Source organism: Strix aluco, unplaced genomic scaffold (assembly GCF_031877795.1).
Source record: "Strix aluco isolate bStrAlu1 unplaced genomic scaffold, bStrAlu1.hap1 H_2, whole genome shotgun sequence".
Classification (NCBI taxonomy): Eukaryota; Metazoa; Chordata; class Aves; order Strigiformes; family Strigidae; genus Strix; species Strix aluco.
Window position 1 is genome coordinate 260,194 of NW_027436667.1, and position 23,123 is coordinate 283,316.

A 23,123-nucleotide genomic window follows, 5' to 3' on the forward strand; every position below is an offset into this window, starting at 1 on the left:
TTTATTGCAGCACTGGGTACATGGGAGATCTCTCCACCTAATGTGCACACCTAAGCCAGTGACTCTACGACTTAAATGCAGGTATCTTATACATATTCATGAGGTTTCACAATACAAACATACATATTTATAACAAAGTGTAATTAGTTCTAAAGCTTTGTGTCAACAGTTCCTTCTGCCTTATCTGAAATGGGATGCGTATCCTTGAGATGGGAGTCATCTGTTTGGGTCAAAAACGTATGAACATTCTCATGCTCTCTTCCACCTTACCGGAAACGTGATGCGATGCGCATCCTTGAGTGGAGTCATCCCTCTTGGTTCCCATGTTTGATATGCGATGCGCATCCTTGAGTTGGGAGTCATGCTCTTGGATCACAGATGTCCTCCATCTCCGGGCGTCAGAGGCCCAGACTCACTTCATTGAGTCATAAAATGCCCGTATATCTCTTGTCACCCTGGTGCTGTATCCTCTGTCCTTGGGGCTCTATCTTTGTTTATGTATGCTTGTTTTCTTTTGTTCTCACAGTTCAGAAATGCCTCGTTCCCACAGCTCAAAAGGGCTTTAGTTTAAACAGACACCTCTCAAGCTTACTATTGCTAACCATTCTATAGTTATGTGCTTAATTTCTTAACATTTCTATATCACCACCGCTGTCACTCCCCCCCACACACCCCCCCAGTTGCCCCACACACCATGTGCCTGCTGTCCCCACCATCCCCTGCAGGGGGTTGGGGGGGGGGTCCCTTCGATGCCAACCCCCCATCCCTGCACCCCCAACCCCTCGAGGACACCTCCCAATGCCCCCCACAACCCTTCCCCTCAGATCTGGGGAGCCTGTTGTCACCCGTGTGCCGCCCACCCCCCTGGAAGGGGACCACACCGGGCTGACAAAAAAAGCCACCAGCGGCCTCCACTTGTGCATCAACAGCATCGACCAGGATGGGGGACACAGGGACACCCCAGGGGGGACACAGGGACATGGGGACACCTCCCCCATACTCCCATGGGTCTCCTGGAGGTCTACAAATTAATATCCTGGGGATGGGAGGGGACATGGGGACCACAAGTTGGCTCTTGGGGACAGCCCCATCTATGACACATCCCCCACGTTGACACCCCATGACCTTGAGGGGACAAAGGAGACACCAAACTGGCTCTTGGGGACATCTCCATCTGTTGCAGATGAAAGTATTAACATGGTAATGATTTAACAGGAAATCTAGATTTATTAATAACTAACAGCACTTGATCATTACAAAAGAATTCAGAAAATGTTATAAAAACAGCCACTTATCTACAGATTCTAAGATGACAAGATTCACAATAACTTACTTTACGGTGTCTTAATTTATACATATGTACATGCGCATAGACAAACACAAAACGTACAAACACACACAGAGACAAAAGTATCCGGATCCAGTAGAATGAAGTATGTACCCACACACCAGTGAGCAGAGAAAGAGTGGGTGAAAGAGAAGCTAGCTCAAAGGAAAATTTCCCTCCTCTCGAGTTTAGAGTAAATACCCACAATGCCTTGGCATTCCTCAACCTGCGATAATTGAGACTCAAGAGGGTTGACTTTGCCCTGGCCTTCCGTCAGCTGTGGCAGCACACATCACCGTAAGGGTTTGGTACCTGAGAGGCGTCCCAGATCAGGGGATGTGCTGGTCACAGGCCCACTGCGATCCAGGAGAGCTCAAAGGGTCTCCCTTGGGGTCGCAATTTATAGGGTCCAAGATAATTGACTTTTGTCAGATACCTTTTGCTCACGTCCAGCTCGGACAACGAAGTATTCTGGTGCCTTCCAGCAGCCGCACAAGAACTTGAAGAATGTGCAACTCTGTTATTGTTCCCATTTGACCCCATCCCAGGCACAGGTGTGCCAGGCCTTTGGGAGATGATGGGCTGTTATAACCGTTTCCCAGCAATCGGGAGGGCAGGAGCCAGGCTCGTTAAGGGGGCGCCTTAACGTTATCAGTCCTTATCTCCACAGATTGGTGTATAGCTCGGGGGAGGTGGCTGGAATCACACCTGGCACAGAGCAGCCCAACAAGGAGGGGCGGGGAGGGGTGAGAATTGCACCACCACAATCCACCCCGTGACTAAAGTCAATGTATCTTGTCCATAGAGTGGCAGTGGGCTTGCCTCTTGCCTCTATGCCTATAAACAGAGGATGCCACAATCCCATTATAATTGGAGGGGATTTTGTGTTTGATTAGCTTCTATTAAAAAAAAAAACTATTTGGGGGAAGTATACACACGGGGACACTTTTGTAACTGCGTAATCTGTCTAACCATCCTCCAAACCTTAATATACAAAACTATAATAAGCAGTAAACATATTAAAGTTAGAATTAGGAAAATCATGACTGGGTGAAACATGGAATTAAACAGTCCTGTGGCTGTTGGTGACCACCAAAATAAGCTTTCCCACCATCGATGTTCTCCATCCTTTTTGACTCTCATTAGCACTTGTATTTCTTTTATATCATGCCGGACCGTCATAAGAGTCTTTTGTCCAGTTTTTAAAGGCCTTTTAAAGCCAACCACCAGAGCCTACCTGGAGCCATCTTGGACCATACCTGGCCAGCCAGATCCTACTCAGGGTTGTCTTTGATCCTGGCCTGCCACGCAGAGACTGATTAGAGCCCAGCTAGACACCACCTGGCCACCCAGAGGCAACCTAGAACCTGCCTGGAGCAGAGGTAATCCCCCCAGAGCCTACTCAGAGCCCTTGTGGCCTACCGCCAGCTAGCCAGAGATTACTTGGAGCCCATTTGGACCAAAGGTGGCAAGCCAGAGCCAACTCAGAGCTCTCCATGAGGCCAGCATGCCACCCAGAGCCTACTTACTGTTCAGCTGGACACAAGCTGGTCCATCAGAAGCTCTGGATCTCTGGCTAACAGGGCAGGAAGGTAAGCTATGGCTCTCTGTATCACAACGCAGAAAGGAAGCCTCTGGCTCTCAGAGCCCTCTTGGACCCCATCCTGCCAGCCAGATCCTACTCAGAGTTGTCCTGGAGGCGGGTATGCCACCCAGAGCCTATATAGAGCGCAGCTGGCCAGCCAGAGGAAACCAAAACCCTGCCAGCCAGGACCACAGGTCAGCCAGCCAGAGTCTGCTCAGAGCCCTGGTGGCCTGCAGCACTCCAGTCAGAGCCTACTTGCAGCCCTCTTGGACCAAAGCTGCCCAGACAGATCCTACTCAGATTTGTCCTTGAGAACAGCATGGCACCCAGAGCCTACTTAGAGCTCACTTGGACAGCACCTGGCCAGCCAGAGGCAACGTAGAGCCTGCCTAGACCACAGCTCAGCCAGCCAGAGCCTACTCAGGCTTGTCTTTGAGCCCGGTGTGACAGCCAGACCCTTCTTTGAGCCCAGCTGGACACCACCTGGCCAGCCAGAGGCAACTTAAGAGTCCACCTGCACAAGAGCTAATTCAGGCAGAGCCTACTTGCGTCCCTCGTGGAGCACAGCTGGCTGGACAGGTCCTATTCAGAGTTGCCTTTGAGCCTGGCCTGCCACCCACAGCTTATTTATAGCACAGCTGGATACCAGCTGGCCAGCCAGAGGCAACTTAAGAGTCCGTCTGGACCACAGCTCAGCTAGCCACCACCTGCTCACAGCCCTCTTGGACGGCAGCAGCTGGCCAGCCAGAGCCTACCCAGAGCCATTGTGGCCTGCAGCCTGCGATCCAAAGCCTACTTGGAGACCACTGGACAGCAGAGCTGGACAGCCACAGCCTACTCAGAGTACTTCTTGAGGCCAGCATGCCATCCAGAGACTAGTAGGAGCCCATCCATCCTGGCTACCAGCTCTTGCTACAAGGAGGATTCATTCGGCTCCATCTTGCTTAAAATACTGAGCTGAATCAGCAGATCCTGTCCTGGAGGAACAGGTGACCCTGCCCTGAACCTCTCTGCATCACACAGCCCCAGTCTGCTGCTGCAGATTAAGGGCCAGAAGCAAAACAGAAACAGGACAAAGAATCAGCTGACATAAACTCCTGGATTTGGAGGTCTCGTATCCCCCTCCCAAAAGACACGTCCAAAGACACCTGGGCTAAAGGAGTGTTCCTTCAAGTACAAGAGGTAATAGAGTAAACCCCCTTGTTTTCTCTGGGCTTTGGTCACCAGAGGGCTGCCCACCAGCCCCTGGACAGAAGAGCACACATCCTAATTAAAGGCAACATGTAAAAGCCCAAAGCAACAAGGTGGCATCTGGCAAGTGACAAAGATACAGCAGCTTTGGGGAACAGTTCTTTGAAGGGAAAGCCAGAGTTGACAGGCATCCCCGCTGGAAGGCTCTTACAGAGGAGAGTGTTAAACAGCGTCAACTGGCAGGTTTAAGCATTGTCTGGGAAATGTCAAACACTGCCAAGATACCACAGAGCTCTCTGCAGCCAAGCCCCAGCGAGGGACTCCTGTGGGCTCATATCTGAGAACACAGACTGATGGGCCACCAGCCCTGCCCACAGAAAACACCTTATTAGCAGCTGGTGCAGAGAGTACAGCGCCCTCAAAACCACCAAACCAGCCAGGTCAGCCCACCCAGACACCCAGCATCTCCCCGCAGCACCTGCAGCCACATCTGCAGCCCAGCCCTGCTGTCAGGATCCTCTCAGACTGGTCGGGTCAGCGCCCGTATGTGGGGGTACTGATGTCACCGTGGCCATGGAAACCTGCCAAGGGTGTCCCTACCCATATATGGGGTGTGATGTCACTGTGGCCATAGTGACCCACAGGGACAAGCCTATAAAAAGGATCACTGGACTCCAGCTGTTGTGTCAGTGCGACCTGGGAGGTGAGGAGAGCGCAGGGGAGGGATGGGGCTTGCGGGGGGCTGCCGAGGGAACAGGGGGGTCCCACACCTCGGGTCGCTGGGGCTGTGCTGAGAGCTGACCCGCGCCCCGCTTCTCAGGGTCAGCAGAGGAGCATCTGGGAGAGACACCCCGGTGCTGCTGGGACAGACGCTCCCAACGCTCGCTGTGGTTGTGCGCCATGTCTGAGAGGGAAGAGGAGGAGTCCCCCGACTCGATGGAAGAGGGTGAGAGCAAAGTTTCCCTCCCACAGCACAGCAGAGGGGCTGTCGGGGTGGTCAGCGTGGGGTCGAACACGGTGGCAGGGGGAGACAGTGCCTGCGATGCCCCTTCCTCGCCACGGCCCCCAGCCCTTCCCCTCAGCCCCTCAGGGACGGAGCAGGCCCCGGGGGACAATCCCTCAGGGACGGTTCCCCCAGCCCCACAGAGGTGCTCATTCCCACCGGCATTTGCTCTCGCCCCTCCAGCGTGCGTGCTGTGCGGCCGGACAGCAGACCCGGTTCTCTGCGGGCAGAAAACCAAGATTGAAGAGCTCTATGCCCATTTCTTCTGCCTGGTGAGTGCCCTGGGGCTACCTCCAGCTCGCCGACAAGCACTCCCGTCTACAGGCTCATCATTAGCTCCTCCTCTCTTCTTTTCTGCAGATTTTTGCCAGTGATCTTTTATTCTGGCAGGACGAGGAATCAGGGATGCTGGCATTTCACCCTGAGAACATTCCCCACACAGTCGAGCAGGCAGCGCAGAAGGTGAGGACCTGACAAGGTCAGGGAGATTTGTGTCAGGAGAGGTTTGGGGGAGCTTAGCCCAGAGCCCAGGAAAGAAAGCCCAGCCCTTCCAAGCAGCTGCGGGACAAAAGCCTTGCTCCCAGCAGCTCCACAGAGGCTCCAAGCTCAGGAGCCTCGTGCGCCGGGCAGATCTGTGGGGTGTTGCCCAGCAGCGGCCACATCCTGCGCCCTGCCCAGAGGCCCTGCCACTGACGGGGGATGCTCTGCTCTTTCTAGAAATGCTTCGTCTGTGGTGAGAGCGGGGCCGCCATCACCTGCTGCCAGGAGGGCTGCGACCGCAGCTTCCATCTGCCCTGTGCCATGGAGGGTGAATGTGTCACCCAGTACTTTCTTCCACACAGGTACCTCCTCTCCCCTCCTCACCCCCACTGGGGAAGGGCCCAGCACTCCTCACCCTCACCCATCCCTTCCCTCTTCTCCCCCAGCTCCTTCTGCAGGGAGCACCGCCCAGAGCAGGAGGTGGAGGCAGCTCCAGAGAACAAAACTGACTGCCTCATCTGCCTGGAGCCTGTGGAGGACAGAAAGTCCTACCACACCATGGTGTGCCCCGCCTGCAAACACGCCTGGTTCCACCGGGGCTGCATCCAGGTAGGAGCCGTTCCCTCGCCCCTGGGACATGGCAGGCGCTGGGCAGCACCAGGGCCTCACTCCTGCTCCCTCTGTTTCCTCCGCAGGGCCAGGCTCAGTACGCCGGTACAATTTCCTTCAAATGTCCCCTCTGCAGAGACAAGCATGCCTTTCCCGTGGACATGCTCAAAATGGGCATCCGAATCCCCTTGAGGTTGGTGTCCTGCCAGCTCACAGAACAGGAGGCTGCAAGCCCAGTGCCATGCCAGGGGCTGCCCCTGCAGTCCTGGCCATCTGCTGTCCCGTCAGCCTGGGCTTCAGCTTCATGGAGGAGCTGTAAACCAGGCAGGGGGGAGGAGGAGGACTGCCCTGCAGTGGCCTTATGCCGGGGCAGCAGGGGCTCAGCCATTTCCCTTTCTTCATCAGATTGCCATCACAGGACAACAGGCCTCCAGATGAAGCACTAATTGAAAGGCAGAGCCGCTGCAACGCCCGTGAGTGCCGTTGTCCCGGAGGCAGGGAGCAGGCAGAGGAACGCGGGTAAGTTGCCAAAGCAGCACCCTGGGCTCTGCACGGGATCTCTGTGTCGCCAAGAGCTCGAAGCGAAAGGACTGAGAACAGGAGCTGCGCTGCACAATCCCGTCCTGCGGTAACTTTGTCCTCACAGCCATGAACCCTTTTGCTTCCCCAGGCCCTGGGAACTGCTCCTGTGCAGCTCCTGCGCTGCTGAGGGCACCCACCGGCGCTGCTCCAACTTGAGGACCAGCAGGACCAGCTGGGAGTGCGAGAGCTGTGCTGGCCAGGGCACCGGTAAGAGGCAAAGCACCTTCATGCCCCTGGGCTAGAGCCAGGGCCCAGGCAAGTCCTGGCAGCAGGTGCCTAGGCTGGGCTTGGCAGAACCCCTCTGCTCCAGGAGGGCTGGGGGCACTGCTCTGGCCTCTCCACAGTGGCCTCTGTGCCCATGACCTTCCTGCTTCCCCTTACAGCCTCCGGTGACATTTCAGAGCTCACTGGCTCTGGCACTGGTAGCCGGTCAGGATCGGGGTCATCCCACAGCTCACCAGCACAAGACAGCAGCAGCTCCAGCACTGGTAGGCAGGCGGCAGCAGGGCCGTCCCACGGCTTCCCAGCACTTGAGGGCAGCAGCAGCTCCAGCTCCCCTGGGCCCGACCACAGGCAACGCCGCTGCCGGGTGCAACGTCAGGGCCAGACACCCTACAGCCGGCCCAGAAGACGCTGGGAGAGGAGCCGCGCGCCAGCACCAAGTGCTGAGAGCAGCATCCCCGGCCAGGCAGCGCTGGGGACGTCCCACAGCTCCCCAGTACCGGAGAGCAGCAGCCCCAGCACCACCAGCCAGCTGCCATCGGGGTCCTCCTGCCCCGCTCCATCTCCTGAGAGTGGCTGCGGCTCCAGCCACCATGGGCCCACGCGGATGAGGGAACGCTCCCGCGTGGAACGTCGAGCCCAAAACCCTTACAGCTGGCACGGACGCAGACGCGGGACCAGCCGTGCGCCGTCCCCACGTGCTGGCCCTGATCCCCCTCCACCGGCGCAATAAAGTTGGCCATTGATCTCTGCCATGGGACACTCCACGCTCATTTGTTGACTTCCTCCTCCTGCTCTCCCTTTCTCGAGGGGCAGCGTTAGGGGCTGGGCCCAGAAGGTTTTCTTCCCCGAGGCCTGGCAGCACCTTGCCCAGACCTTCGTCCTTGCAGGCTGGCCTTGGCCGGCTGCCCAGCGCCATGGCCCTGTGCTTCGGGCCTCGCTGACCCCGCAGCCGGATCAGTCTCCCTGGGGAAGGTTCACACCAATGGCAAAGCTACTTCTCTTTACAAGTTCCGCTCAGTGTCACGGCTGCAGTTGTGACATGGAGATTGCTGTAGATGGTCTTGTGACAGTAGCCGAAGGGCATTCCCCTTGCCCAGTTCCGGGTCCTGTTGCCCACCCTGATTGCTGCTGTACCAGACCCATCCAAACACACCATCAGCTCAGGCCACACAGAAGGTCCTAGGAAGGAATGTTGTCCCCGGCCTTCACCAGCCCTTGGCAGCCTGTTCAGCCCAAGAGCAAACCTGGGGCTCTGCGCTTGCTCAGCCCCTTGTCGTGCTTTGAACTCGCCCGGCAGCCAAACCCCACGCAGCCAATCGCTCACCCTCCCCCTGCCCGGGAAATGGGGGACCCATTGGAGGGACAAAAGGAAACTCATGGGTTGAGATAAGAAACAGTTTAGTAATTGTAAGAAAACAATAACAATGATAGAAAGTACAAACGGGTAACGCACCCTGTGATTGCTCACCACCCGCCGCCTGATACCCAGCCCCTTCCCAGCCAGCGATCCCCAAAAACCGAGACCCCGCAACTGCAATCCCAGATGCAAGAGAGAACCTCCTGCTTCCCAGCCTCCCCTCCTTGACATCCTGAGCATGACGTTACAGGATATGGGATATTCCACTGGATAATTTGGTGCTCTGGCTGTGCCCCCTCACAGCTTCTGTACAGCTGCGCACGGACAGGACGTCGGGAACTGGAGAGACCTCGATCTCCTACAACGATCCCTGTATTATCAGCATTCTTCTCATAGCAAATCCCACACTGAATCCAAAACACAGCGCTATTCTAGCTACTAAGAATAAAAATTAACTCTATCCCAGCTGAAACCAGGACAGGCTCCACCCCTTAACTTCTACCATTTACATACCATTTACGTTAGGCTCAGGTTTCCAATACATTCTAAGGAATCCCCATCCCATTCCCTGGTCTCAAGTGTATCTCCACAGATCTCATTCCCTTCGTCTATGGGCCATCCCTCCAAAATGTGTAGTGAGATCATTTAGTCCATAACTTTGGCTTCCATCTGTCATGACAGTCTTTTAAGGCAGGAGGGATGAGGCGGAGTTGGCTCCGTCGGTGGAGCGGGTGACCTTGGGCTCAGCGGGACGATGGCATGAAGTCTCTGCTACAAGTGGAGCTGGTGCATCTGGCGCGGTCCCTGCTCACAGTCTGCAGGCCAAAGATGTCCATCTCCAGGGTGTTGCTGGGCACCAGCTGCTGAAATCAGTCCTGACCCTACCAAAGTTCATCTTTTTCATTAATGTGATGCCATTAGTGTAAGATCTATCACCCATAACGATGACGTGATGCAATAACAGGCTTATCACAGAATTATTCAGGTTGGAAAAAGACCCTTGGGATCATCGCGTCCAACCATCAGCCCAACTCTACAAAGTTCTCCCCTACACCATATCCCTGAACATCTCATCCAAACGACCCTTAAACACATCCAGGGATGGGGACTCCACACCCTCCCTGGGCAGCCTATTCAACTGTCTGACCACTCTTTCTGTGAAAAAGTTTTTCCTCATGTCCAGTCTGAACCTCTCCTGTTGCAGTTTAAAACCATTCCCTCTTGTTCTATCGCTAATCACCTGTGAGAAGAGACCAGCACCAAGCTCTCTACAATGTCATTTCAGGTAGCCGTAGAGAGTGATGAGGTCTCCCCTCAGCCTTCTCCTCCTCACACTAAACAGTCCCAGCTCCTTCAATCGCTCCTCACAGGATTTATTCTCCAGGCCCTTCACCAGCTTCATTGCCCTCCTCTGCACTCGCTCCAGGACCTTGACATGTCTCTCGTACTGAGGTGCCCAAAACTGGACACAACACTCCAGGTGTGGCCTCACCAGTGCAGAGCACAGGGGGACTATCACCCGCCTGCTTCTGCTGGTCACACTATTTCTAATACAAGCCAGGATGCCGTTGGCTTTCTTGGCCACCTGGGCACACTGCCGGCTCATGTTCAGCTGCTTGTCAATGAGAACCCCCAGATCCTTCTCTTCCAGACAGCTCCAGCCACACCTCCCCAAGCCTGTAGCCATGCAGGGGGTTGTTGTGGCCCAAGCGCAGGACCTGGCACTTGTCCTTGTTGAAGCTCACCCCATTAATGTTGTCCCACCGATCCAATCTATCCAGGTCTCTCTGTAGAGCCTCCCTGTCCTCATGCAGATCGACACTCCCGCTTAACTTGGTGTCATCTGCGAACTTACTGATGATACACTCTGTGTCCTTATCAAGATCATCAATAAGATGTTGAACAGAAATGGTCCCAACACCGAGCCCTGAGGAACACCACTTGTGACCGGCCGCCAGCTGGATTGAGCTCCACTGACCACCACTCTCTGGGACCGTCCATCCAGCCAGTGCTTGACCCAGCAGACCGTTCGCTCCTCCAGGCCATGGGCAGACAGTTTGTCTATGAGAATTCTATGGGGAACTGGATTTTCAAAAATCCAGGTAGACAATATCCACAGCCTTTCCCTCATCCAACAGTCGGGTCATCTTGTCATGGAAGGAGATCAGGTTTGTCAGGCTGGACCTGCCTTTCATAAACCCATGATGACTAGGTCTGGTCCCCTGGTTGTCCATTATACGACTTTTAACAGCACTCAAGATGACCTGCTCCATGACCTTCCCTGGAACCATGGTCTATAGTTTCCTGGATGCTCCTCTCTGCCTCTCTTGTAGATGGGTGTCACATTTGCCACCTTCCAGTCCAATGGGACCTCCCCAGTTAGACACGACTTCAGGTAAATCATGCACAGCGGCTTGGCGAGCTCATCTGCCAACTCCCTCAGCACCCCTGGGTGTAACCCATCCGGTCCCACAGACTTGTGTGCATCCAAGTGGTGTAGCAGGTCTCTGACCACTTCCTCTGTAATTGTGATGACCTCATTCTGCTTCCCCTCCCCATCTCCCAGCTCATGAGGCTGGGTGTCCAGGGAACAGCCAGTTCCACTGCTAAAGACTGAGGCAAAGTAGGCGTTGAGCACCTCAGCCTTTTCCTCATCCTTAGTTACCATGTTTCCCTCTGCATCCAGTAAAGGAGGGACATTTTCCCTAATCCTCCTTTTGCTGTTAATCAATTTATAGAAGCATTTTTTATTATCTTTAACAGCTGTAGCCAGGTTGAGCTCTAGCTGTGCTAAATGCCACAAGTGGTCCTTCCCTCCAACTCCTCCAGGACAAGAAAAAAAAACACCCTGGTGTGCTTTACCTGGTCCACAACAGCTTGGTTGGCATTTGCAGCTTCTGGCATCACTTGGCAGCTCCATTTGCAGTGGGACGGGTCTCCTTGGCTCCTGGCTTCACAGCAAATCGGTCATCCAAAGCCCCAGCAGGTCCAGTACCTCTCCGGCAGGGCACTTGCAAACACCAACATCTGGTTCTGTGATTTGAAGCAAAGGAGAGGAAGATTAAAAACCAACAGCTGTAAGTGGGACACAGGGAAGGGACAAACCCAGCCCGTGACATGCATTTCAGCCTCAGCCCACAGGAGCCCCAGGCACAGTCACGGCAGCTACAAAGCACCACAGCGTGTTCAGAAGCAGTGCTGGGGAAGGAGCAGCTTGCTTTCTTTATGCCTTGTGAAGCACTGAAGGGACAAGCTGGTCTCCTTGCCACTGCCAGGCCAGCGGGTGCAGCTCCCTGCAGCACACGGGCTGTGCCAAGAGGTGCTGGGGCAGCCTGAAGGCACCAGCTCTGCTGGGCGAGGAAGTTACAATGTGAGCCGGCATCAAGAAAAAAGGCAAAGTGCAACGTGGCTTTACCTGCTCTGGGCACTTGCTTTCACAGGCTTAATACAACCATGCAACAGCCACAATTGCAGTGAGCCAGCAGTGTGCCCAGGTGGCCAAGAAGGCCAATGGCATCCTGGCTTGTATCAACAATAGCGTGGCCAGCAGGGACAGGGAAGGGATCTTACCCATGGACTCGGCACTGGTGAGGCCGCCCCTCGATGAGTGGGTTCAGTTTTGGGCCCCTCACTCCCAAAAGGCCATTGAATGACTCGAGCGTGTCCAGAGAAGGGCAACGGAGCTGGTGCAGGGTCTGGAGCACAGGTCTGATGGGGAGCGGCTGAGGGAACTGGGGGGGTTTAGTCTGGAGAAGAGGAGGCTGAGGGGAGACCTCATCGCCCTCTACAACTCCCTGAAAAGAGGGTGCAGAGAGGGGGGATGTGTCTCTTGACCCAAGGAACCAGCGCCAGGACAAGAGGGAATGGCCTCAAGCTGCGACAGGGCAGGGTCAGACTGGCTCTTAGGAAGGATTTCTTTGCAGAAGGGGTTGTTGGGCGTTGGAATGGGTTGCCCAGGGCAGGGGGGGAGTCCCCATCCCTGGAGGGGTTGAAGAGTCGGGTTGACCCAGCGCTGAGGGATCTGGTGGAGTTGGGAACGGTCAGGGTGAGGTTCATGGTTGGACTGGAGGAGCTTCAAGGGCTTTTCCAACCGAGATGATTCTGTGACTCTCTAACTCTTGCACACATCCTGTCTCCCTGGGAACTAACCCTACGCTCGCCCTCCTTCACTTAACTGTCCCCTGGAGCCCACAGAAAAATTTCAAGGCCTACAAACACCTGGTATGAAATGAAAACCAAGGTCAGATATCAAGTGCAACCCTTCCTGGGGATGCACGCCCAACAAGAACCCCTCTCTCATTATGGTCATAATCCAGGTAAGCCTGAAACAGCTGCTCTTGAGGAAAGCAGCAATACAAGGAGCTCCTCCCCAGCACATCGCTCCCAGAGCCCTGCTTGGTCCCCGGGCAGGGCAGGGGCTGCTGCCAGCATGGGCTCCCTGCCCTCCCAAACTCCCCCCTCGACAGTCCCACTTGCCCCAAGTCTACGTACAGGTTCATCTGGCAACGTCACAGCAACAGCAGCTGCCTTTCCAGTCAAATAAATTCATCTAGAAGAGGAAAGGCAGCTAGCATCTGCTCCCTGGCACAGCTTGCAGCAGACAGCAATACTGCCACATTTTACGTGTTTTTATAATGCTTTTTTCTCTTCCTTTCACTCCTCATAAAGCAGACTGCATGGGCCATCAGCAGGATCAGCACAGAAACATGGAAAAATTTAGGAGGAAGAGACTTTGGATGTCTCTGGTCCAACCCCTCCGCACAAAATGGACAATATCACAGTTAAAACAGATTGTGCAGGGATGCGTCCAGCAGTGTGAAATATCTCCCAGGACGCAGATTCCCCAACTCTCTGGATCACAACAAGCCTTTACCTGCTCTTAAAGTCACCAGACGTTTGTCCTCAGCTACAGCACAGGCCCCAAGAGATACTGTGTGTTGTCACCCTGCAGCCTTTGTTCTGGCCGTTAACCTCAGCACGTGCCTTCAAAGTCCTTGGCTCCTGGAAAAGAAGAGAAAGTCTCCTGGTCTGGGTGGTTTTTGTTTGTAAGAAGCCCACTGCTGAACTACTGCCTGAGACCAAAATGCCAGCTGCTTCACACCACAGACGAAAGGCAGTGTACAGCAGAAAGGCACTGAGGTCATCTGCCTTGGGCATACGAGTGCCAGAAGATGTGCAACAGACCAACAACCCCATGGGAATAAAAGCAGCCTGTTTGAGCAGCCTTTACCTTTGGCCCTGCACATCTAGTAAGATACCTACCTCTTCTTCCTGGTCTCTTGCAGTCCACCAGCACCAAGAAGTCCCCGGATACAACATGTCAAACAAGCTGAGCCTTAAGGTGGAAGAACCACCAGGGCTCTCAAAACTGACGACAACACGGAGCTGGTAAAAGAACAGTTAAGTGCCACTGTTTTAAGGAACTGCTAGCTCTTTAACTAGCAGCAGGAGACACCGTATGGGCTGGGTTATCCAACATCCTCCCACGACAAGCCTTTGCACCTTGCTCTGAAAAAGCTGGTTGCACCCAGCACATGGGTTCAACAAAGCTTCACCACCACCCAGACTGGCAGCTCTGTGCTCCTTGGGGTGGGGAGGCAGGCGATGGCGGTAGGAGGGTCATCCCTGTGGCAACACTGCAAACGGCAGTGAGCATGGCTAGCACAGCCTAAAGCCCCACAGCTGCAGTGATGTTTGAAAGGGTACTTCATTCAGCCCTGCTGCTACTACAAGGTGAACAGGTACCACTGGCCTTTAAATAGGGGTGATTGCAGCAAATGGGTGCAGACTCCTGTCTGCTCCAAGCAGATGAGGTGCTCTGAAGTGCTAACGGCTGCCTCGGGGCCTTTTCAGTAAGAAGCCCTTGGAGACACAGGCTGCCAGGCTTGTGCCAGCCAGAAGAGGAGAGGTCAGCATGTCAGTGATCCTGGCTGAACTGGCTCTCGTCACAAAGTCAGGAGGAAGAGTTTCATTTTTTTGGTGCTACATCTCTTTGTGCTTCCCTTTCCCAGAAAAGCTAAAGGTGGTCGTTGGAGCAGTAACACAGAAAGGGCACGTCCCAGTCTCAGTCAGGGTCACCTACGTTATAGGAATGGTAAGGTCTGGTCCCCCAACGCCACCCGGAGCTCCCTGCAGTGGTAGGAGGGGGTTAACTGGGAAGCACCGATGCCTGTTCCACTTCCTGGTCTGTCAGCTGAGTACAGACAGAGCAAGTCAGAGATGGAAATCCAGACAGACAGCTGCTTGGACAAACCAAAGTGTTTCAGCAAGAAAATACTGAAGAGAGGCCAGAGTCCCAAAGAACCTGATAGTAGAGCATGTGGTAAATGGGCTGATGGAAAGGAGGAAAAGGGCTCCCAAAGCACCCAAACTGCACGAGGCAGGAAAAGTCAGAAAGCAGGCAGCATTCCTGAGAGTCAGGCCAGCTGTAAGTGAGCCCAGCTCATGGGCTCAGAAAAGCAGAGCTGTAGCTCCTTACTGAGCACCAAGATCTGCTCAGCTAAGATAGGCCAAACACTCAATAAAACAGCAGCTCTGGTTTGTTTGGGTTTTTTTTTTTCCACTGGATGAATAATCTTTTCTATCAGGATGCAGTCAGGAACCCAACTCCAGTGTGGCTGGGACAGCCTTTCCTCTGGTCAGGAACCTGGAAATCTCAGCTCAGCCACTCACAAGTTTCTCGCTCGCAGGGACCTGCTTATAACAGCGCAGCAGATTAAACACAACAAGCAGTCACTGCAAAAATCAGGGAAAACCAGAGCTGCTGCTTGCCAGCAGAGCATTTTAATGGAGGGAGCAGAGCAAAGGATCCTCCTTTCACTGATCCCTTCAAAGTATGCAACTGCTTTCCATCACTCATCTCCACCCAGACTGAGAAGGCTGAAGGGGTTCATTCCTTCCTGCAGTCAGGGCCAAATAACGGGCACTTGTCACCACACATCTGCACTTGGGACTTGCCCACATCTGACTGACACAACCACTGCAACAATACAGCGCAACACCCAAAGTCTGTCCTAACACTCGATAACCACGCCTAGAGGGCACAGCTCATGGAACAGCAGGGCCAGCCCTGAAACAGAGATCTGCCCAGGGCATGGGGGAGAACGGGGAGGAAGATGCAGGGCTGGAAGCACTGGGTTCCTGAAGCTCACAGCAGCACGGATGCAATCTAGACAAAAAGCTCTGCCTGCTGCATTCCCATTGAGTAATTAGCGGGAGGTTTAGCTTTCTGTATTTGTAAGGTTGTCCTGTACCTTGCTAGAGGGGTATGTCTCGTGCAGATCTGCAGTAGGGGATGTCCCAATTCACTCAGCCCTGGCAAATCAAAGCTGTATCCTAAGGACAGAAAGCAGAGCTGAGCTGAGAGATGGGACCACTGTGAAAGCCACTGCCTGACGTCCAGGACAGAAGAGCAGAGGTCTCCAGTCTCCATCACAAGGGGCCACTCCCAAAGTGCCTCCTACCTTCTGGTCAGTAAAGCCATAACTTACAGACCGGTGACAGCTTTGAGAAAGGGTCCGAAACCTCCACTACGAACAGCACACGAGCCCCAGATGTCTTCAGCACAGGGTTGGCTGGATTATTCACAGCCAGGGAATCAGCTAAATGCAGTTTAACTCATCTGCCTGCTTAATCTAGAGCACTTTTAAATCCCCATACACTGATCCAAGGTGCCAGAGGTATTTTAAGCCTTGAGAGCCCAAGATGCTAAACACTGGTTAAGAAAGCAATTTTAAACGTACAAATCGAATTTCCTTCAGTGCTTCAGTAACTGTGAATGAACTGCTCATCCATCCTGGCTACCAGCTCTTGCTACAAGGAGGATTCATTCGGCTCCATCTTGCTTAAAACACTGAGCTGAATCAGCAGATCCTGTCCTGGAGGAAAAGGTAACCCTGTTCAGAACCTCTCTGCATTCACACAGCCCCAATTTGTCTCTGCAGATTAAGGGCCAGAAGCAAAACAGAAACAGGACAAAGAATCCACTGACAGAAACTGTTGGATTTGGAGGCCTGGTATCCCCGTCCCTAAAGACACGTCCAAAGACACCTGGGCTAAAGGAGTGTTCCTTCAAGTACAAGAGGTAATACAGTAAACCCCCTTGTTTTCTCTGGGCTTTGGTCACCAGAGGGCTGCCCACCAGCCCCTGGACAGAAGAGCACACATCCTAATTAAAGGCAACATGTAAAAGCCCAAAGCAACAAGGTGGCATCTGGCAAGTGACAAAGATACAGCAGCTTTTGGGAACGGTTCTTTGAAGGGAAAGCCAGAGCTGACAGGCATCCCCGCTGGAAGGCTCTTACAGAGGAGAGTGTTAAACAGCGTCAACTGGCAGGTTTAAGCATTGTCTGGGAAATGTCAAACACTGTCAAGATACCACAGAGCTCTCTGCAGCCAAGCCCCAGCGAGGGACAAAATAAAACCCAACCAGTGCAGCAGCGAGACAGCTGTCCCAGGTGTAGAGATCTTCAAAGCCCTGAAATAAATACGCTTGCCTCTGGCTTCCAGCTGCATGGGATTGCTTTATAGCACCTTACACAAAACCCACAATAAAATACCTCCAACAAGTTACCAAACAGCATTAAGGTTGTCCACAGGATCAGGCATTGGCTTCTAAACCCCCCATTCTTTGGTACCTTCAGCAAACCGCCAGCTCTGATTCAGCCCTCGGTTGGTTTCTGAAAGGGTGACAAAAGCAGCTTCAGCAAGATCAGAGTCAGACCACAAAATCTGCTTCCTTTAGAGATCAGGCCCTGCTGTCTCTGAGCAGCTCAGATCCCCCAACAGCCGCTGGGTCTGCAGGAACTGAACAGCTCGAGTCTGACCAGGGGATGAGGCAAAGCCTGGGGAAGAAGGCCAGCTGTGAAACAGTCTGACAGAGAAGAGGGGAGAGAGAAAATGTGGGGCAATAGAGCTTCCAAAGGAGATCAAAAGAATCAGGGCTTCATGAACCCAATCCATGAACTAGAGGTTCTGTATCTGTACAGATGTTACTGTACTCGGAATGGCAGAACACTACAATCCACTGCCCAGGGGGAACAGAGAAGCTTTGGAGAGGAGCACAGAGCACAGCGCTGCCAACTCTTTAACAGCCAGCAGAGCACACCTCCTCCCGGGGGGGGGGGCAGCTCTAACTGCCACACTGCTGCAGTGAGGACAGGGGAGGAGAGTCAGGACAGCTGCAAAAAGTTCATGAGACTTCTCAAAGGGGAAAAAAAGGAAACAGAAAATAACCAAGATCTTTTTACCAGGCTGTCTGTGACAAGAGCCATCAAAACATGGGAGTGGGTGATGGACAGCTGGGGAGAACAGTCAGGATTCGACAAACCAGTTCAGACAGCATGAAATCAGAATGAGAAGGAACATTCATCAAAAAAATCACTTCGTATTCTGCTTTGCCCGAGAGGTACCTCTGTGTCACAGGGTAAATATCCCATTCTGCTGCCCAGGGCCAGACCAAGACCGCTCCTTTCCCGAAGGCGACTGCCACAGCCCCGAGGCAGGGTGACCATGGACACCATCTCTTCTCCAGCTGGTGAACCTGGGGAAGAGCAGCTCCCTCTGCTCCCACGCACTGACTTTGGCAGGTATTCGAGTGGGCTGTGCTGCTCACGGTCATGTATGGCAGGCTGGGCTCATGGGCTTGTCAGAGCCCCAGCGGGAGCTAAATCCAAAGCTCAGCCACCCCGACCTTCCTCATCGGCTCTGGTTTCATAGAGGTAATGCGAGTTTTGAAAATAACTCCACACAACTCAGCTTTTGTGCCAGGGATCCCATCTTCAGTAGGGTTTTCCCTCTTTCCTTAAGGAAAAAGGAAAGGGCAGGGGGGAGACGGAGCAACTTGTTTCCCATCCGCGGGGAGCATTTGCTCAGCCCTCCAGCACTGGCAGGCAAATTATCTCTTGGTGCGAGGGCACAGAGTTCAGCACAGTTCTGCCAGCAAAGAGCTTGGCCCAGGACTCCCTTCTTGATCCCTGCTTTCTAACAAGCATCCCACTGCTGAGCCAGGATTCAGAAAAGGGGCACCCACACAGCTGAGGAGGCCCAGGCCCCCACTCCCTCCTCCTGCCTTCCACAGCAGACCTAACACCCAGGAAAAATAAGATCTGGGAGTCATCACACATAACATCTCCTTTATTCCTTACAGCTGACCCTGTTCTTTGCCCCATGGCATTATGGTCAAAATACAAGGTAATTAGCATCCCCCCTGTGGGTACATTCTCCACAAGGTTTTGAAGGGCAGCTCAGAAGCAGAGCTCCATCTAAATGGATCCAGTTCCGAGATCCACATCCCAAAGCTCAGTGGGAAGCGGGCAAGCCAAGTCTTGACAAAAAGTCAGTCTTGCCCAAGAAGCCACCTAGGACACAATTTCCGTGCCCTCTGCCCTGTGCTCTAGCAATTCCCTTTGTCACATCAAAGGGCTGCGATGTCTGACGGTGCAATTCGACAAACTGCTCCCTCTTGTTGCTTTACAGCACTCCTGCTGTCACAGTATTGCCTCCAAAGCTCTCTGTTTCCCAACGCGAGCAAGGCTGCCCCAGCAGTCAGACATCAGAGAACAGGTTTACCTGACGCTTTACAGTCAGCTCCGGCACAGATCAAGCCCTGCACACTTTATGGTGCTACTGGAAGCTCGTGGCTACGGTTCAGGTAGCTGTGCATTTGGACAGGCACAGCCTCGTCCCACCTGCCACAGGTGTCACCAATTTCAGAGCTGTGGCTGCCCTGAACAAGTACCAGACTCGGCCACAAGCACCACAGTAGCATAAAAGAGACAATCCCCGACCCAGAATAATCACGAACTGTGTTATCAGCATGAACTCAGATGAAGACGTCTAGTTTCCACCATGAACTACTTTATCCTTAAGGATCACAAAAACTGAGCGGACCACCTTCAGACAAAAGGCCAAGGCTAGAAAGGGACACCCTAAGACACAGTCAGAGCGACCCTGGCTGTAGTGAGGGAATAAACAAGTCGGACAGAAGCAAAACACCTCTGCCATTTACTTTCCAGAAATACTCAACAATGGAGAATTCTTCCACTAACCGAGGGCTTTTCTACACAATGACCTCTGCAGCCTGGGGCCATGCAGCCGTGCATTCGAGCACATGCACACCCAGGGTGTGCAGGCTGGCAGCTGAAACCTTTGCATACTTCTCTCTTCATTGCTGCTGGAACATTTTGACTCCCCAACCCTACGCTCTGGTTCTGCAACAATTCCCCACACAGTCAAACTACAGCTTCAGGCACATCCCATTGCCTGCCCAGGATGGAATCCCCAAAGTGCCACTGCTCCCAATTCCATTTTTCCCGTAGGAAGCAATGGGATAGAGAGGAATGTGTGCAGGCACTTCAGCAATGCACACGGCCGAACCACACAGGAACAGCTGGTGTGATGTGGAAGATGGTGAGACAGAAGCGAGACCTCTGGGGTTGTCAGCTGCCACTTCAACACCTGGGAATGACAGAAGTGGTAAAGGAGATTCTAACTGCTCTTAAAATACCAAAATACCAAACCTCTTCTGGCCAAAATACTGAGCTTCTCCGATAAGCTGGGGGTTAAAAACAATCCTGCCAAATCACTGATGATTTCATCCAATACACAGAGAGCTCGAGGCTGAAGCGTCTATTTTGCTTGACAAGCAAAGCAGACGCACTGAGAGGGAGGGAGTAAAACACATTAACTACAGACTGAGTGAGAGGGTATCAGAAAACATTCTGATTTCTCAGAAAACCTTCTTTACGATCTCAAAAGCGCATGCAAGGCACTTAGGGGGAATCTTTGGCTGGCTTCTCTTGCCAAAAACAACTGGAGGTTGACAAAACTCAGCACTATGGTGGGCCTGCACCTTCAGCACACACACAAACGTGTATTACCCCAAGGAAACAAGTCCCCCGCCCTCAGAGACCTGCTGGATGTGGGTTTGGTAGCCACTACATCCAAAGGCAGTGGTTAGAAACTGTAACCAAGGCATAGCCAAGACACCAATCAAATGCAATAAAATCACAGAGCAGTAAAAATTCAGCTTTGGTCTAGAAAAAACCCCACCACTATTCTGCACGGTATCACTAACGCTCAGGACAACATTTGAAGGCTTCACCAGATGCCAGATTTCTTTATCGTCACGCACGATGGACAGCACTTCCCATCTTCAAAGCACACACGCACCGATGTGAAGGGATGTTGCCTGCAGGAAACGCGACCAGGGACACCCGGCACAGTGACTGCAACGCCAAGACAAGCAGTGACACGGGATGGGAACAGCTGGCCAGGGAGCAGCCCTGCAGGAACAGGCCTGGGAGCTGCAGGGAATCAGAAGCTGGATGCACACCGTGTCTCATAAAATGACAGCAAAGGTCCGCGGGATGTCCGAGCCGGAGCAGAGCCTCCAAGGCACGAGCAGCCACCCCTCAGCTCTGCCCAGCACTGAGGAGGCCGCTGGGCACTCGGCTCCACGGGAGCGAGCTCACGGGCTGAACGACCAGCAATCTAGGAAGTACCATGGACACGTAGGAGAAGTGTGGAGCCAACGGAGCCGTCCAGCCTTTGGAGGAACTGGGCTCTGCATTTCTGCAGCAGAGGACCAAAGAGACGGAACACAGCACAAAGACAGCCAGAGAGCTGAGGAGCGGCAGCTCTGCTGAACGCCGGCCGTGAGCGAGACGGGAAACAGCAGATTTCAACAGCAGCAGGGATGCTCCAGGTTAGAGCTCAGGGCAAACTTCCTAGTGTAAAGGCTGATGAAGCACTGGCAGAGGGTGCTTACAGGAGAGGTGGAGACTTTGAGGATTAAACCAACATCTTGCAAGAAGAACACGAGCACATCTGACCCTGCTTGAGGCCAGGAGGCCAGACGAGGGGACAGCCCACGGTTCTCAAACTCTGGGTCACAGGCTGGGGGGCCAAAAGCGGAGCCTTCACAGCAAGCTGTGTACGCACAGCAAGCTCGCTCCCAGCTACCCCAGAGCCTAAACCGGGAGGGATCCTAACTGACAGTCCTCTGCTCTAATTACAGGGCTAATTAACTTTACCACTCGAATGACTCAGGGTGAAAAACCCCACCACCATACACTATACCCCATGAAAGTTCTGTACATTCACTGGTGTTTATATAGCGCCTGACTTCTGAGCACAACCACACTGGAAAATAACAGCAATAACAACTTCAGAACAGCAAGGAATGAGTATTTGTCACTGGTTATTTCACCCATGTACCATCGCTCAGTGTATTGCCTTTTCCTAGACTCTGGACCCCAAAAAATAATCCTTGAAAGATCCTAAAACGCCTCACAAGTGGAATTTGATGCAGAAGTAGTTACACCCCCGAGGTGAACGGCAGCGGTGTTAGTAACGATCAACATCCCAGCAGAACTCCCTGCAGGCTGGGATGAACCTGCTGCACCCAAGGGAGACACAAACCCCATTTGGAAGAACCTCTGGCACCCATCAGCTACAGAAATGCCAACAGTCAGCCTGGGGGATGTGCACAGCCTCGGGGAGGAGGGGCCTTGGGACAGTCTCGTGTGTAGGAGCGGAGCCGTGAGCAGGAGGTTGGGGAAGGACAGGGGCTCCCCCAGCTCCGACTGCGAGGAAGGCACAGGACAGGCAGAATGACCCCCCCACGCCGAAAGGCGAGCTGGCCGGGAAACCGAGGGGAATGGGGCAAAGAGCCACTGATTAATAACGAGGGATTGGTAGAGACTGCGACGGGTTAAACGCTCGTTTAGCTGGAATGCCATTTGCACGCACGGGACTATCGCCTCCAGATCGAAAATTCGGGGTGAAGCCCATCAGGAGGAGGATGGACAAGACGACCCCCTGAGCTCCTCTCCAGGCGTATTTCTGTAAGTCCACGCTCCGTGACAGAAAACCCCCCTGGGTCAGAGCTGCCTGGGCTGAGGCGTTCACGGGAGCAAACTCTGCCCTAAGCTCTGGCAGGAGAAGCAGCCCAGGCAGTTTTTCCCTTGGGCTCTGTCTGCCATCAGCGATGGGATTCAACCATAAACTGGCTCCTTCCCCCACACCAATATCTCACCCCGTGCCGCAGTAGGGATGGGAAGCTGCTCCCAGTGCCCAGCCAAGGCCATCTGGCAGCAGAGCAGTTTAGGCCTTTCCCAGCAATCCCAGTCTCACTCCGGAATCCATTTGGAGCAGTTTGTGATTAAAGGTACCTGCTGGAGATACCTCCCGGGCTCAGGGATTTACAGGGAGAGAGGCAAAATGGAATTAAAATGGCCAGATGAGGCTGGCTCGCTCCTCCACCAGGACAGTGCTGACGGACGTTGCCTTTCCAGCCCCAAACCGCTGCTCCCCCCCCCATTTCAGCTTCCCCCGGGAATTCAGCACCAAGAGCCACCGGACAGCCCGAGGGGCCGCGGGGGGGTGAAGCCGCTTTTCTGGGTTTCTTTTTCCCTTTTCCGCCCAAACCTGCCGCCGTTCCAGGGTCCCGCTGTACTCACCCAGAGCGGCTGCTCCCTCGCAGGGGCGGGGCGAGGCTCCCTCCTCCCGGGGGTCCCCACGGGGGGGCCGGAAGCGGCAAGGGCGGCGGGGGGGCAGGACGGAGCGGCGCTTCGCTCCCTCAGAGGGCGCCGGGCGCGGGGGGGGGCAGTTTCCCCGCTCGCCCCTCCCGGGGCCGGGGCTGGGGGGGCGTCAGGGGGGGCGGTTCTCGGCGCGGGGCCGGGACGCAGCTTCTGCCCGGTAAAGGCTGCTGGTTCGCCGCCGCTGGCACCGAGGGAGCCGCTCCGCTCCCGCCCGCCCGCCC

At 54.1% G+C, this 23,123-nt stretch overlaps 1 protein-coding gene across 1 annotated transcript in view; it reads left to right on the forward strand.

Moving 5' to 3' along the window:
- Positions 1-23,123, forward strand: part of LOC141919150 (E3 ubiquitin-protein ligase PHF7-like) — a 156,030-nt gene that overhangs the window by 107,432 nt on the left and 25,475 nt on the right. Inside the window, exon 10 of the mRNA XM_074814175.1 lies at positions 6,866-6,984. Within this exon, the coding sequence (XP_074670276.1) occupies positions 6,866-6,984 (119 nt within the window). The remainder of the gene's footprint in view (positions 1-6,865; positions 6,985-23,123) is intronic.